Source organism: Chiroxiphia lanceolata, chromosome 14, assembly GCF_009829145.1.
Source record: "Chiroxiphia lanceolata isolate bChiLan1 chromosome 14, bChiLan1.pri, whole genome shotgun sequence".
Classification (NCBI taxonomy): Eukaryota; Metazoa; Chordata; class Aves; order Passeriformes; family Pipridae; genus Chiroxiphia; species Chiroxiphia lanceolata.
Genome location: NC_045650.1, coordinates 15,677,002 through 15,691,876, shown reverse-complemented (window position 1 = coordinate 15,691,876; position 14,875 = coordinate 15,677,002). Strand labels below are relative to the sequence as shown.

At 39.5% G+C, this 14,875-nt stretch overlaps 1 protein-coding gene across 6 annotated transcripts in view; it reads left to right on the top strand.

The window, feature by feature from the left end:
- Window positions 1–14,875, top strand: part of AFF2 (AF4/FMR2 family member 2) — a 336,618-nt gene that overhangs the window by 203,827 nt on the left and 117,916 nt on the right. For all 6 annotated transcript variants that reach the window (XM_032701864.1, XM_032701860.1, XM_032701861.1 and 3 more), the window contains one exon: window positions 204–255. In XM_032701864.1, the coding sequence (XP_032557755.1) occupies window positions 204–255 (52 nt within the window). The remainder of the gene's footprint in view (window positions 1–203; window positions 256–14,875) is intronic.

The window sequence follows — 14,875 nt, the reverse complement described above, 5'->3', positions numbered from 1 at the left end:
TTTTTCTGCTTAACATCATTAAAACAAAGGCTAAAAAATTAATTTCTGTGGTGCTAAAGCAGATCAGTTCCATTTTTTATTACATGTTATGCATTGTGGCATGTTGTGAAACCAAGTATAATTAGATGGGCTGACAGCTTTGGGTGCATTTTAATTCTACAGTAATCTTTTGACATTTGAAAATGTGTTTCCTTTGTTTGCAGAGTGGAGTGATCCAGCAGGGAAAGTTGCAACTAAGTCAGTGCCACAAAAGTCGTAAGTATTATTATTTCCAGCTTTAAATCTCATTTTAAATTTATCATAAAGAATGAGCTTATTTCTCCAAAGGTAACTGAAATCTAGCTCTGCTCATAATCTTGTCCTCGTGTTCAGGTGTTCTCAGTAGTCCTTAAAAATTAGCCATAAACCAGTTTTATGTTTTCAGTGCTTATTACTGTTTCTTCTTTTTAAGCATTAGCTAACAGAGGTATGTGTGAAAGATGAGTTTATTAAGCAGAAATAATGCTGATTTTAGTTCTACAGCTTGCCAAAATTAAATCACTTTTATGCTTCTCTCATCAGATACTAAGCCTCTTACAATAGAAAATGCAACCCAATGAACAGATGATGCAGGAATTTTTACATTCATACAGTGAGAGAGTAAAACACATCATACAGAATAATTCTACTAGCTGGTGCTGAAAAGCTACTCTTGAGTTTCATACACTTTGAAACAGCTGAAAATCACAGATGATCTATAAATATGACAGTTGAAAATTGTGGAAGAGCTGATTCTCCCTTGTGTTCACCCATTTCTCTTTGGTACTTCTCTGGTGTAAGGCTGCAGTAATGTAGCAATGAGCTGAGACTGAACTGGTTTTTTGCTTTTGTCCCAGGTTCTCAAAGTATTTTACAAATAGGAATTAAATAGCAACTTTGAAAAGTAGGGGGTGTTTTTATGCTTATGAAAATGTGTGGGTCTGATTTCAGTTCAGAGCTGCTGGTTTTTTTAGTGTTCAAGTGTTTTAAAGTACTGAATGCAGAACTTAACTAGCTTAACTGACATTTGTGTAAATATAATATTTTAATTTAAAATTACTTCAGAATTATTCTAATGGTTGCCTTTTATCTACTAAAGACACTATTTTAAGTAAATTCCTATAGGGGGAAAAAAAACAGTGTCACGATACCTACAAAGGTTTTTAAAGTGAATTCAAATATACTGATTCTTAGTGTAAGTTTGTGTACAGGAAAGGGCTTGTTGGGGTTCAGTGATTTGTCTGTGACCATGTAAGAAATGCAGGACTAGACTAGATGTGGGTGCAAAATCCATTGATTTACTCACCAGACTCTGAAGGTCCAGTTCTTTACTCATAAACTCAAGTCATGGAAGTACTCATTCAAATGAAGTTGGTTGAGTAAAGCTTTACAAAATCATGGCTGAATGAATAACTCAATTTTAAAATTAAATATGGGGTTTTCAGATTAAATGAGGATTGGATGGGAATGCTAACGATATATAGTTTAATTTCTGCGAATAGTATTCATTTATTAACTTTAATAACAAATTAATTTTTGCCCTTTTTTATTCGGTTTCCAGTAATGGCTTGGGTTTTTGTAAAGAATCTAGCCAACAGTACCCACTGTTCTTGGTAACAGAACAGAATGGGTGCGTTCATGTTTCAGAACATTTAAGTGATCCAAATCTAACATCAAGCATATTCTATAGCAAAAAAAAGTAAAAAAAAAATATTATTACATCTTAAAATTATTTTTCTCCTGAAGCAAGTGTATTTGGATTCCACTGTGAAAAATATTTTAGTGAGTGTACCATAAAATACAATATTTCAATAGTTTGTAACCAACAGTAATATACTTGTCAATCATGGTTTATAGTTATAAGCTGAATTTCAAAAGAACAGTGCTTCAGAGCTCAGTGGTATATAGTGCATTTAATGGGACCAAAGCTCTCTATAGGAAGCCTGATATAAAACCCGAAGACACTGAGTACATTTTATGAACCAGTTGCTCTCTGTTCTGCTGCTTGATCTAAAGTTCCAGTACTATCAATCAGATTTCTGCTGCAATGAACTGCCTTCTTATGGTAGGTGATAGATTTTACACATGAGAGATCAGAGCTGCAATAAAGCTACTTTTATTTTTAGCTTCCAAATGAAGATCAGCTAACCCATTACTATCACTTTTTCTCTTTTACTGCAGAAAAATTGTTAAGGCAGCTTCTAAGAATTTCCATAGGGCTTTGGGAGGTTAGAAGACAGTCCACTGTGAGACTTGGTATTACGAGGCCAATTTGTTTCTTAGATCTGCGTGTGCAGTTACCACCACTTTCACAGGGAATTACAGGACTTGAGGACATAATGAAATTAAAGCGGAGAGTGAGGCAGAAAGACATAATGGTACCAAGGAGAGCTGGATAGTGTGATCTAAACAAACTCTGATGGATAGAGTCTGCAGTCATTGTGTATTTTAATAATACAGTATTTATCAGACTGCAGTTGTATTAAGAAGGATTTAATCTTTCAACCATTGATAGGTTTCAGGGATATTGAAGCGTACGAGAGAAATTACAGTCCAACTTATCCCCAGTTACGTCTGTTGCTACACTGTCAGGCACACAGCACCATGTCACTGACTTCAAAACTGTATCCCCCACCAATTCCTCATGTATTTTGTCAGTGGGGCCTGTTATCTGTATTTCGGTTTGATCAGATCTGACTGAATTTGACTTCATTGATCTGTATGCTTTTTCAGAGTCCTTTTAACCTGGATATGTTTCTAACTGTTCCCCAACTTACTTTAAGTTCACGGGCAATTCAAGTGAAACTTACCTTTTCCATTTGCCTTGGTCCTAGTGACAGTCCTGTAGATTCCATTGGCTTTGTTAGAAATCCATAGGAGTTGGTACTAATGTGCTTGCATTCACCATATCGCTGAATGATACCATGACTAGCTGAGTGAATGCAGAACAAAGATGCTTTACCTTCATGATGCTGCATTCTGCTCCAGAAGGCAAGCTGCCTGTGTGTCATTGCAGAAGACAGGTGTAAGAACATTGGCATGATGGAAGACCAGACCAAAGGGATGTATGATCTTTGCAAGATAACCTTTCAGGTGCACTTCTAGGGGGAAGAATGGGGACAACATACTGCTAGGTAGATTAATTGACCAACATGCTGCTTTTGTAGGATGATGCAAGATGCATGACTTCTTGTCTAAGTAAAGCTTTCTGAAATACAAATTTCATCCTTTTTATAATATTTCAATGTACTTTGTTACATTCACATGCTGGAAAAACCCAATCCCCAGTGCTCTGCAGCAGGTAAAATAGAAGGTAGAGTAGTTAGGATTGTGTCTAAATTCAGCACCAATACTGTACGTGAGTACGTGTACATATAACTCACCTCAGATCCTAATTTCTACTCAAAAACTTCTGAAAATGAAAATGTGCATCCATGTGTGTATATCGTGGTGAGTTTTTATAAGCTGAAATCAGGCTATGTAAATCTGCAGCACTTGGCTTCCCTTTTTTTAATTTCAGACTCACTGTAAATCTCTGCTGGGTGTTTGTGTGGTCAGTTTTCAGCCAGTCTGCTCTGATTAGTTTATTGTGAAGCACAGTAAGCAGGAACAGATAAGGTGGAACCAATTGCACTGCGAAGGATTTTCTGTCAACTTCCATGAATTTGAGGGCACGAACTCAGCTCATGACTTGGGTTTCTGTTATATAATTACCGTTGCAAGTATGTCATCCTCAAACATCCAGTTCTTTTGTTCTGTTTTGGTTGTTAGCATTTGGCCTGTGTCCAGTTGGAAACCACCCAGAACCTTTTTAATCAAGCACATCCTGTGTTTCGAAATCATACTGCAGAGTAGTCTTGGGTAGTTTCCATAAAAGCCTAGCTGAAAAGAAGAATGTAATCATAATGGTATTCTTCCCCTGTCATAAAATTACTTCCTATACTTACTGTATTAATACAGTATTAAAAGGCCCTTCTCATGGGCTCAGTGAACTACCGGAAACCATTAAAAACTTAGAGCAGCAAATTTTTATGGATCAGACAAAACCAACTCGTTTTATCTTTATAGAGTTTTTGTTATCCATCATACTTAATGATACACAACCGGTGTGGGGACTAGAGAACAGCTAAATAAAGGGAGCTCAAAACCAAAACAAGCAGCTGAAAATCTTTCTGTCGTATTTCAGCAAGGATTTTTCTGAAGGGGTTCAGCACTGTTTTCAGTTGGGCCAGGATTTCACTTCACGGTTCTAAAAAAATATTCTAAAAAAAATTCAAATAAATACCAGCACTTTTGCAATCCCAAATATTATCATAATACTTCATGGAAGCATGTTTGAAAATGGAAATGTGCTTCTGATATCTAACTACTTTTCATAAGTATCTAATGGCTTTTTGGAAGTTCTCCACTGTGTCAGGGACAGCCACCTGGGCGCATAGAAAACAAAATTTGGCAGCATGTTCAAGCTATGAATTAAAGGTAATTCACAGTTTGAAATGAATCAGCATGAGGTCCTTATGAAGAGTAATCAGACATCAAGAGGATTTTACACCAAGGATTGTATATTGGATATTGCAACAACAAGTAATGTTGTTATTCAAAACTATTCAGAACATTCAAATCAAGAAGCACTGATGAATTTTTAACCTTGAAAGGAATCAGTTAAAAAAAAAAACAAAACAAAAACAAAACAACAAGCTGGATTCATTCAATGTTCATACATCGTTTCCAAAAATGTACCGCGAATTAAAATGTAAAATTCATCTCCAACTGGAATAGGAAGAATGTTTCTATTTATGTATCGACTCTATATCTGTGTTCCAGTCACAGTGCAGCCCAGGTATAACACACTGGAGAATCTGCAGTCTTAGTATTACTAATTAACCATATTAAAGCGTGGGAGTGTCCATTGATCCCGCAGTGTTGATACTCTGCTTTCTGTCAGAGCTCACGTTCACTCAGCGAGAGTGGCAAGCTTTAATCGTTAGACTAAGTAATGCCTGTTTGTTAGAAGTAGGAAGTTCCAAAGATATTCCCTCTGGGTAAACTGGGAAAGTCATGAATACAAGGGCCTCGCACTGCCATGTACAAATTATGATAAGTGAAACAACAGTGGCATGTAATTGGAACTCCATTAATCTTTAGAGAGCTCCAGTGCACCGTATTAAAGGGACAAATAGCAAGTGAAAATGGAAGGGTCTCTTTTGAGAAGGTGTCATTCATCTTTCATATTTACTGTTTTGTTTTGTAAGTTAGAAGTTTGCTTTGCATCCTTTGGCCTCATAAGTTCTTGGGTTTGGAGCAGTGATAGGGTCTCTTTTGAGAAGGTGTCATTCATCTTTCATATTTACTGTTTTGTTTTGTAAGTTAGAAGTTTGCTTTGCATCCTTTGGCCTCATAAGTTCTTGGGTTTGGAGCAGTGATAGTCAGGATTGTGGTTTTCTGTTTCTCACTGCTGCAGGATTTGCCTTTCGAGCAAACTAGTAAGTAATTTGGAATAAAATATACAAGTATTTCCTGTGGACAGTTGCCTATAGAAGCAAACTTGCAAAATATTTCAGCTGATGTGAAATACATTAAAAACTGAAATACAGTGCTGTCATTAGCAACCCTGTATATTTGAAGATAAGCCCATTATTCAAAATAATTTCTAAATTAGACTTTTAATTTGTTTTCATTATCCAGCTGCTCACATACAGTTTAACCTCCCTGTCAAAATAAAGTTATTTCCTAATACATTCTTTTCCATGATCTCTTTCTCCTGACATGTTTATAAATCAGTTTAAAAGATTGTGGAACAGAACTAAATTAATTCTAGGATATTTCACTGATCAATGGTGAATAATTTTTCTCACCTATGAGAGTCTTACTGTCTTTAAGACTAAGACAAGCCAACCAACTGCATTCTTGCCAGCATTGCTGACTGCAACTCAAGTGAGCACTGAACCATTTGAGATTTCTCCGATACTGAATAACCCCCCATTAAAAATGCAACATTTATTTGCCCTCGCTAATGAGTTGCAGCTGAAACACTTTGTTCTCAAGGAGGATGCACTACTGCATCGCTGCCAAGTGCATGCAATCACTGAACTGCAACCACTGAAGTGTCAGCATTAATAGAGAGGGGTAAATGACACACAGGTAACATGGTTGGATCCCTGATGTATTTCCCTGTCCGCTACATATCAGTTCCCATTTTGGAAACTGGTTAGACTGCAAATCTGCCACAGGTTTCCCTGTATTTAAAGAGCTTTTTCACAGGCAGCAGCATATGTTGTGCCTTTATGGCTTGAGGCCAGTCTCAAACCGACCTCCCAGTTTACATTTCTGTGGGATGGAATCACTTCCGAACTTCAGTGCGACTTCAAACATTCACTTTGAAAAACAAATCTCCTCAGTAAAACTGAAAACTTAATCAGGATAGAGCAGAGGAAGCCACACTCGGTGCCTCTCCTACCCATTTTTTTTTGGTGACCTGCACACTTGCTGATAAAATACATATGAACGAACTTCTTGCTTGGCTTTCTGGCCACCATAACTTGGACCTCACCCTGCTCCCTTTGTCTTAACTCTGACCTGTCCAGAGCCAAGCCATTTCTCTCTCTGGCTTTTTCTTCCTGGTGCTCTTTGCTCCAGTCCCTTTCGTTCTTCCTGTCATGACTTACTGGCTTTGTAGACTTTAGTAGCCTGAGACAGAGAAAATTGTCACCCAGATTCATCTGCACCATGCTGCAAAATAGTCGTAATCGGAACTGGGTGATAAGCTTGAGAGAAGAATGAATTTTGCCAGGAAGCTTGGCATTCATAATACCAGAGTGGGCTAGAAACTCCCAATTTGTGTCCTAAGTACCCTAGGTAAGACTAACAGCCACTTTTCCTAATATCCCAACTTAATCCTTGGCATCTTTCCTCTGAATCCCTCTGACAACCCCAATAATCCACCACATTTTTCTCAGCTTTACACTCTCTATCCAGAGGAACTTATATTGCTACCATTATCCTTTGGGCAGAGGGCTCAGCAGGGCTCCAAAGCCTATCAATTTTCTGGCCAGAGGGCTTATTTTTTATGAAGTGAAGTTCTCAGAACACCCCACGGGGCTAGGCCACGGTCACTGCATTATCCTCTGTCTTGGATAGCCCTTGGAGCCAGAGATTCAGAATAGCTGTACCTTACAAGTACATCCTCCAAAACGGTGAAAAAGGAAAATACTCCCCACTGCTGGGCTAATTACTGCTCTAAATTCCTGGAGGAAGAGCTGCTTCCCTCAGCTGTGTCCATGCATCTCAGAAAAATGTGTTTTGAGACTTTCCTAATGCTGTAACTGCAGCTCTCCAAAAAAATTATGTAGTCCTGGAGGAGGAGGGTGATGTCTGTAGCCTTACTCCAGTAGGTGCAAACCAATTGTTTAATTAATATCCATGTTATGGAAACACAGGAGGGAGCCTAGAAAACTGGCAAATAACTGATTGTTTTCTAATTTCCGCAGGAGCTGTTTACCCTTCAAGATAAAAATAGTAAACAAAATCTGAAGGTGGTTCAGCTTTCAGGAAATTGTCCCTTACTGGAAAGCCTTGTTTAGTCAAAATGCTTCACAAAAAGATCTTTACAGCTTTTGAAAGAAAGATGTTGGCTCATCTGCATCATACTGTCAAGAAAGACTTAAGTGCAGCTGTCAGGCTCATCTGAGTTTGCAGATGCAGTAAATATCTGCAGTAATGAGGGGTTGCTTTCACATCTATTTACCTGTTAGACTCCACTAAGTATTTGCTTTTTGGGTGTCCCTGCTAAATTGCATGCACATAACTGTGTTTTAAGGACATATATGTGCTTTTCTGCAGAGAGAGGAATGCAAATCAGTGCTGCCCATATTTGATTTAGCATGAATTTCAATAGTTCCAGACAAATTCGAAAGCCTATACAAATCACAGAGCTTCAAGTCTGGCTGTGTGCTAGACTGGAATTTTTTGTTAGGTCAGACCTTTATCTCAGCTTCTTTTTGTGACTCTTTATGGGGAGATTGAAGAGGAACTGAAACTGGTGACCTGTCTTGACCTTTAGTACTGGATTAAAATTCCAACTTGCTGCCATGGCAACGAGGCCTTGAAAATTAGATCCTGACAGAAGCAGAGAGAAACTTAAAACTGCAACTGCTGCACTGAACAGAAGAAAGGTTGCTTACAAATGTCAGTGACAGGCTCTTAATTGAAATAATCTCCCTTTCCCTGTACTAAAAAAAAAAAAGGAAGAGAGAAATGGAAGCAAAAAAAGCCAAAAACAAACAAACAAGCAAAATCCCCCCCAAAAAAATTGTCTTTTTTTTTTTTTTTTTTTTTTTTTTAATATCTGTTGCAATTCAGAGCTCATGCTGCTGAATCCAGCACAGGTGAGAAGGGAGCCAGACACACAACTCACAAAAGCCTGAACCCCCTAGACCAGACTGGCAGCAGGAGCCAGACAGTGGCCAGTGTTAAATCACAGGTTAACTTTATGTTTTTTTCTCCTTTAACCTGACACCAGGGATCAAAAGAGACATCACAGTGTCTTGTCTGACTCCTAGGATCCATGCAATTATCTGTTCTGTAGATGTAAAGGGATAAACATAAGCTAGATAGTGCTATTCCAGATCAAGTGTGATAAAAGTTACTCATTTTCCAATCTAATCAATGCAACAGTCAGAGGGAGATAATAGTGCAAGTCCTTCACTGCTAAAGGAGGTTGTTTTTTTCCCCGTGGAGAGCAGAATGTAGTTGTAACCTGAAGGGAGAAGGTTCTGAGGGTCACCTAAAGGATTTTCTGCTCCTTTCTGCTTTATCCAGGAATCTCCCTCATCCCAAAATCAAATAACCTTGAAGATCAGGTCGCAGCACAGTCTCATGTAAACCTGTGGTTTTCCCCATGCTCATCCTTGATGATGCTCTGAGGGCTGTGCTCACCTTTCCCAAGGCATCAAGGACCAGAACCAGCCCTCAGCACACAGGGGAATGCTGCCTCCTAGCAGCCAGTAGCCCATCTTTCTAGAGTCCCTGTAGGGATTGCTGTCTTCTACCCCCCAAAAAAAAAACAAAACCCCCCAAAAACAATCAAACAAACAAACAAACCCACATAAAAAATGTAGATTTTACATATCAGGAAAAGGATGTTTCTTAATGGACAAATAGATAGTGTTGAATTGGATTAGATGCTCTGTACAGTTAGATAACTGCTGCACAATCAGGTTGGGTTGTAAGTACTATATATAGCTAGATGAAAGTTTAACAGCTGTAGGTAGGTGACATTAAATTTTTGGAAGAGAGAGTTTTGCCAAAGCTTAGTGTCTAAACTTATTGCAAAATCCCAAGACCGTGTTTGGAGTCTGAGTTCAAGTAGAAGGCGTGCACAGAAAAAAAGAAAACCACCTTTAGTTTTCTTTAGACTATACTACCCAGGTATTGGATTTGTTGTGTATTGGTGTAGTGTAGAATTACAGAGTCAGAGGAAACATTACAGACATTCACAAACACAAAATTTTGCATGATGTGTTTTGTATCGTTCATTGCATTGCTTAGAGATAATGTTTATCACTAATAGTGTCCATTATCAAGGGCAGGTTGCATTGAAATGATGTGTTGTGTGGTCTTAACAAAACACTGGTTTCTGGAGTAGACTGTTGATAGATGATAGAAAGTGAGTAAGTAGATGAGCAGTTGGCTAACAAAGGAAAATAAAATCCATTTAACATTTCTCAGGCTCTGAGTTATGTGCTTCAGTAATGTCAGACAGTTAAAAATAGAGGCCATTATTTAAAATTTCAAGTGTTGACTTAATTCCTAGAGTAAGTTAGTTATTTCAGACGAGTTGATGTCAGAGATGAATTCAGCCCATCCTGATGAACACTTGCCACTGTTACCATTTCCTGCAAAACACCACTAATTCTGCCTTAATTACTGTCAGACTGGACTATGGAGCCCTGGAGTATCTGGCAATAAAGCTGTGTTTTGCTGAGAGAGAAGGTAAAGAACCATTTAAATAGGTTTTTGAAATAAGCATGAAATCTCTGAAGATGTACTGTTGTAGTGCAGACTGTATATCAAAATATATAAGCATCTTGTTGCAACAATGGCTTTGTAAACACATTACTGAGCAAACTATGAAAAGTAATCCACCAAGGGGCTGTTTCACTAACTCATAAGCATGAAGTTAAGAGACCAGTGCCATAAAGTAGATATGTGCTGTTAAAAAATACTTTTTATGTGAGATTATTTTGTGTTAAGCTCAATAGATGATTCCTTTTTTTTTTTTAGTTGCATATCTTTTAATACTTGAAAATACTTGTGTTTAAGGCAAAAGTCAGCTGTCCTCAGAAAATCTCTGAATAATTCATTAGCTTGGAGCAAACAGTGCTTGAGGGTGGAATGAAAGTGCCCACATGCACCTCACTTGGGCAGAGTGCAGCGGGTGTCACTCAGTCCTACTAAAGCTATCCACTAACTTTTTGTGGAATTACAGTATTGTGATGGATAATGAGGAATGCCTTCAGCACTGTCACTCCTTTTAGCAGCCTGCAGGCATGGCCTGAGGGGCGGTCGGAGCCCACCTCCCCCGGCAGGCAGAGCCTCCTTGCTCCCAGCCCTCTGGTGCCTTGGTGAGGCACCAAGGCTGCTCACACAGGAGGGGCACAGTGTCTTACAGATGTTTTGGAGGCCACAGTTTGCAGCTAATCTTGGCACAGTTGTCAATCATGTGCGTATCACTTGCCCCCTTGTCAGCACCCCGAGCCAGTTCAGAGCCGCCTGCTGCGAATAGAAAAGGCGTGAGGTGAACGGTGCTGCGTGGGAATACTTCTGATCCCTTGTTGGCATCTGGCCTCATGCCTGGCTGAGGAGCCTTCCCACCATACAGCGTTCGTGGATGATGTCCAGAAGGAACGAGGGATCACAACTGGAGGGTGATCTGAATTCTAGGTTGATAAGCGTTTCTGCATTTACCCATCATGTCTTCTTTCAAAGCAAACAGCAATGCTCCTGGTGGCTACAAGGGGAGTTTGCTCAGAGAGTGCAGCTCACTCTCAGAGGGATTTTGTTCAGGAAATTGCAGAACTTGAGTAAGAAAAGGTGTTAAGTGAATTATATACAAACTGGATATGGAATTAATCTGCCATAGCCAAAACCCAGTAAGAGCTCATGTATTTCCAATTGCTGACATTTCTTGCAGTTTGTAACTTGTGCAGCTATGCAAACACTGAGCTAAAAATCCAATATCACCCTCCCTCTCCAAAGTACAGAACTTCCTATGCTCTTTTGCTTTAGCCGAAGTATTACCCTCTCTTCTTATTATTAATTGACTTTTGTGAATTAAAAAAAAAACCACAACACAAGGACTGAGGTTGGTTGGCTGCTTGGTGCACAGCTCAGACTGATTAATACTAACGAGAGAGCATTCATTGATTTTGTTTGCTTTGTCTCAGCCAGTAGAAAAAGTACATATTTAGGAGATCAGAGAAAATTTATATGATTGAAATCTCGGATATGACTGTTTGAGGTGCTGTTCTTAGGAAGTGATAGGAGATTGAGACTTTTCAGAGGAAAGAGCAATATACCTGGTTATGAAGATTTTGCAGGACTCATTTATTAGTATAAGGAAATGGTGTTTCAGCAATGTTGTGTTGTTAGAGACTGAGGGCCTTAATAAGCAGCTGCTTTTCATCTGTAGTAAGTTTTTTAGAAGTCCATTCAGACAGGTGAAATTACTTCATGCACAGCCTACAGAGCACACGCCGTGCATTGTATTAAAAAAAAAGAATAAAACAAACACAATGAATCTGTTAAATCATAATGGCTCCCAATCGTGACAAATTTGCAGATTAAAGCTCATTGAATACACATTTAAATGATAAATGATAATGGCTTGGAAAGAGTCATTATGATCTATTTCATCAATAATCCACATTTTTTGCCTTGTAACTACACTAAGGATGAGTATAATGAATACTGCCTGATGAAAAAAATATTTTGTTTGTGAAAGAGAATCAGAGAAAAGAAATTCTCAGATTAACAAATTTAAGTGGTTGTTACTGTTTGTTTATATTGTTTATACATGACAGATTTTCCCCATTATTAATATTAATAATTTACAGCTTCAGAGCTTGTACTCAGGGGAAAAAAAAACATGTTTAGACTTAGTATCCTTCAAACCACAGTTGATTTCAGTGGGTTTTGGAAAGTGAAAACGGAATGAAGCAGGGATACAGTATTAAACATTCAAGGTGTTAGACTGCAGATTGTTCAGTGCTTGTGAACACCAAGTCCCATGAAGTTTGTGAGCAGAATTCAATGCGTTTGTCACAGATTTGTCATGTTTCCCGTGCAGAAATGTGCACATTTTCTTAATTTACTGTGCACTGGGATTTGCTGTGCCTGCCCAGGACATCCTTCAGGGTACTCCAGCAGTTCCCAAGTCATGTCAGTCCAGATGGTGCCGATGTGTTTTGGCGCTGACAGACATGCACTTGTGGAAAACCTGGTGGGGTTTTGTCGAGAAAATCTTCAATTGTGCTGAAACAAAATTTCCTGCTGAGGAAGAAGGAGAGATGGAGGTTAGACTCAAGTGTTGCCAGCTCTTGGTTGTAACCTCATGTGCATGTTATCTCATGCCTGACCAGGTTAGGACTTTAGTGGCAAGTTCCTTTAGGAATGAGTTCCTGCAGGCCATTTAAAAAGGAACAGCAAAACTCTGTTTGGTATGGCGGGTGACAAAGTGCATCTTTGTGCGATATTCTGACTGAAATTAGCAGTTAAAGCTGAAATTTTTGAAATTGAATGGGTATTCTTTTGTATGACACCCAAAAGCTAAATCTGCTACAAGTATGAATGGTAGTGGCCTTATTGTGTTGCTGGATAAACTGGATGAATTAACACTGGAACAAGATCTCAGTACACTTAGTCATAAAAGTCATCTCAGTGAACTTACCAGAGTAAGTTCATTCATCTGAAGGCCATGAAGCTCCTTCTCAAGAACCATGTTTATCAAGTGCTTCTGGGCATTTACTGTTTTCTGGTAACATACCATTGCAGATTAGCACCATGGAGCGATTTGACAATAAACAAGACTGTTGGAATGTCATCTGCAGAAAAAAGAGCAAGATCCAGTTTCAGGGCCTAGATAGCCCTCTTAAAAACTTGGATGATTTAAGTAGTTCTCTTTTAAAAAAATGGCTTATTTTGCTCTTTGAAGTCACATAGCACATAACTCCAACCCTTCCCCTTAGATATTTTCACTGTGAGCGAAACGCTTCAAGTGGCCGTTGTTTCAGGCAGTCAGTATCTGTACAAATGCGGCATTAATAGTGTCCCAAGCTACCACAATGTTTTGAATTACAGAAGTGGAGGGCTTTTTAACTTTGAACACATGCTTTGTGTAAATACTCAAGTAAAACATAAGCTTGCAGTGAATTTTTGTATCCCTGCTCCTCCTGAAAGCCATACACCAACTTATCCCTAAAGCCTGTGGCTGAGCCTCTGAGGCTGGGGTGATGTTCCAAAGTGAGGATGAGCCGTAGGAACAGCTGTGGTGTCTCCCTGCACTAGTTTCCCAGGCCAGAGCTGGTGTGTCCCCATGTCCCACGATGGCCTCTGGAGCAGGTGGGGGCAGTGCTGTGGGGGGGATGCTCAACTGAGCGGGGCAGAGCGCGGCGCTGCCGGCGCCGTGTGTTCAGAGCGAGGTAAAAATGCCTTGGCAGCACACCTGGGCGTGCTGGGGGCACGGCCTTCATGCTTCAGAGGTGTGAAGATGAGCAGGTATGGGAGAGGGCAATTCCTCCTCCTTCCCTGGCCACCCGTGGGTGCTGCCCCAGCCAGCACGGAGCTGGCCCCTGTGTTTTGATAACCTGGTCGCTCCGTGTGTGGCCAGCTCCAGCCTCCAGAATCCCTGCAGCCGCTGTTATGGCCGGGCTAATGACTTGAAAACTTCTCGTTAAATATTCCTCTTGGCAAAGTTTGGTTCATAGATGGTCTCAGGGAGGAGGGGGGAGGTTTCAGTCCTGGGTGTTAAAAAAAAACAGCTTTATTTTTAGGTTTTCTTCCATAATAAGGTTTTCTCAAATGATTTGCTACAATAAATGGGTCTGTTTAAATTTGAAAAGTTCAGTTCTAAGTTCAGGGGTAGCCCTTGGGCACTGTGGTGGAAGATCCTTGTACATACTAAGGAGCGATTATTGACAGAGTTTAACTTTATTGACCCTGCTCTCCTAATTCCCAACAAATTTTCTGAATGTGCTCTTTAAAATCCCTACAGAACGCTGCAGGTTTTGGGTAATTCCAGAGCTGCACCTGAGATTATTGCTTTATTACCTTCCTTCTTTCTATCCCCTTCCCCAGACTGACCAGGCCTCTGACATTTCTTTTTCAATATATTCTAAGCAGAGTACATGTGTTTGTCCTTCCTACAGCTTTCACCTCAACATTTATGCAGCACATCAGATCTCTTCTATTCATTCAGGCACTTTCCACTCCTGCTCTAGCCCATTTTAGCAATGGACTTGCCTATGCTAAAAATATTTTTTTTCAGCAATTTGATAGCTTTACCAAAGGGTCCATTGAAAACAGATGGCATGTTTATGCCTGTATTGACAACTGAGAGGGCTCTGAAAGTCTGTAGACTTTCTACCTTTCTGACTTCCCTGTATCTCTCCTCCTCCCAGCACCCTCCATGGTACAGTTTCTTGCTGAAGGGTTGACTTGACTCATTTTCCACTGCTGTCAAGCTTGCACAGTTGAGGGATAAAAATCCTACTTGAATTAGTAAAGAAAAACTGCATATTTAATTTCTGCACAGGATTCTGGGGTTGTTAACTTATAGCTACTTGTCATATAAATTAAGTAC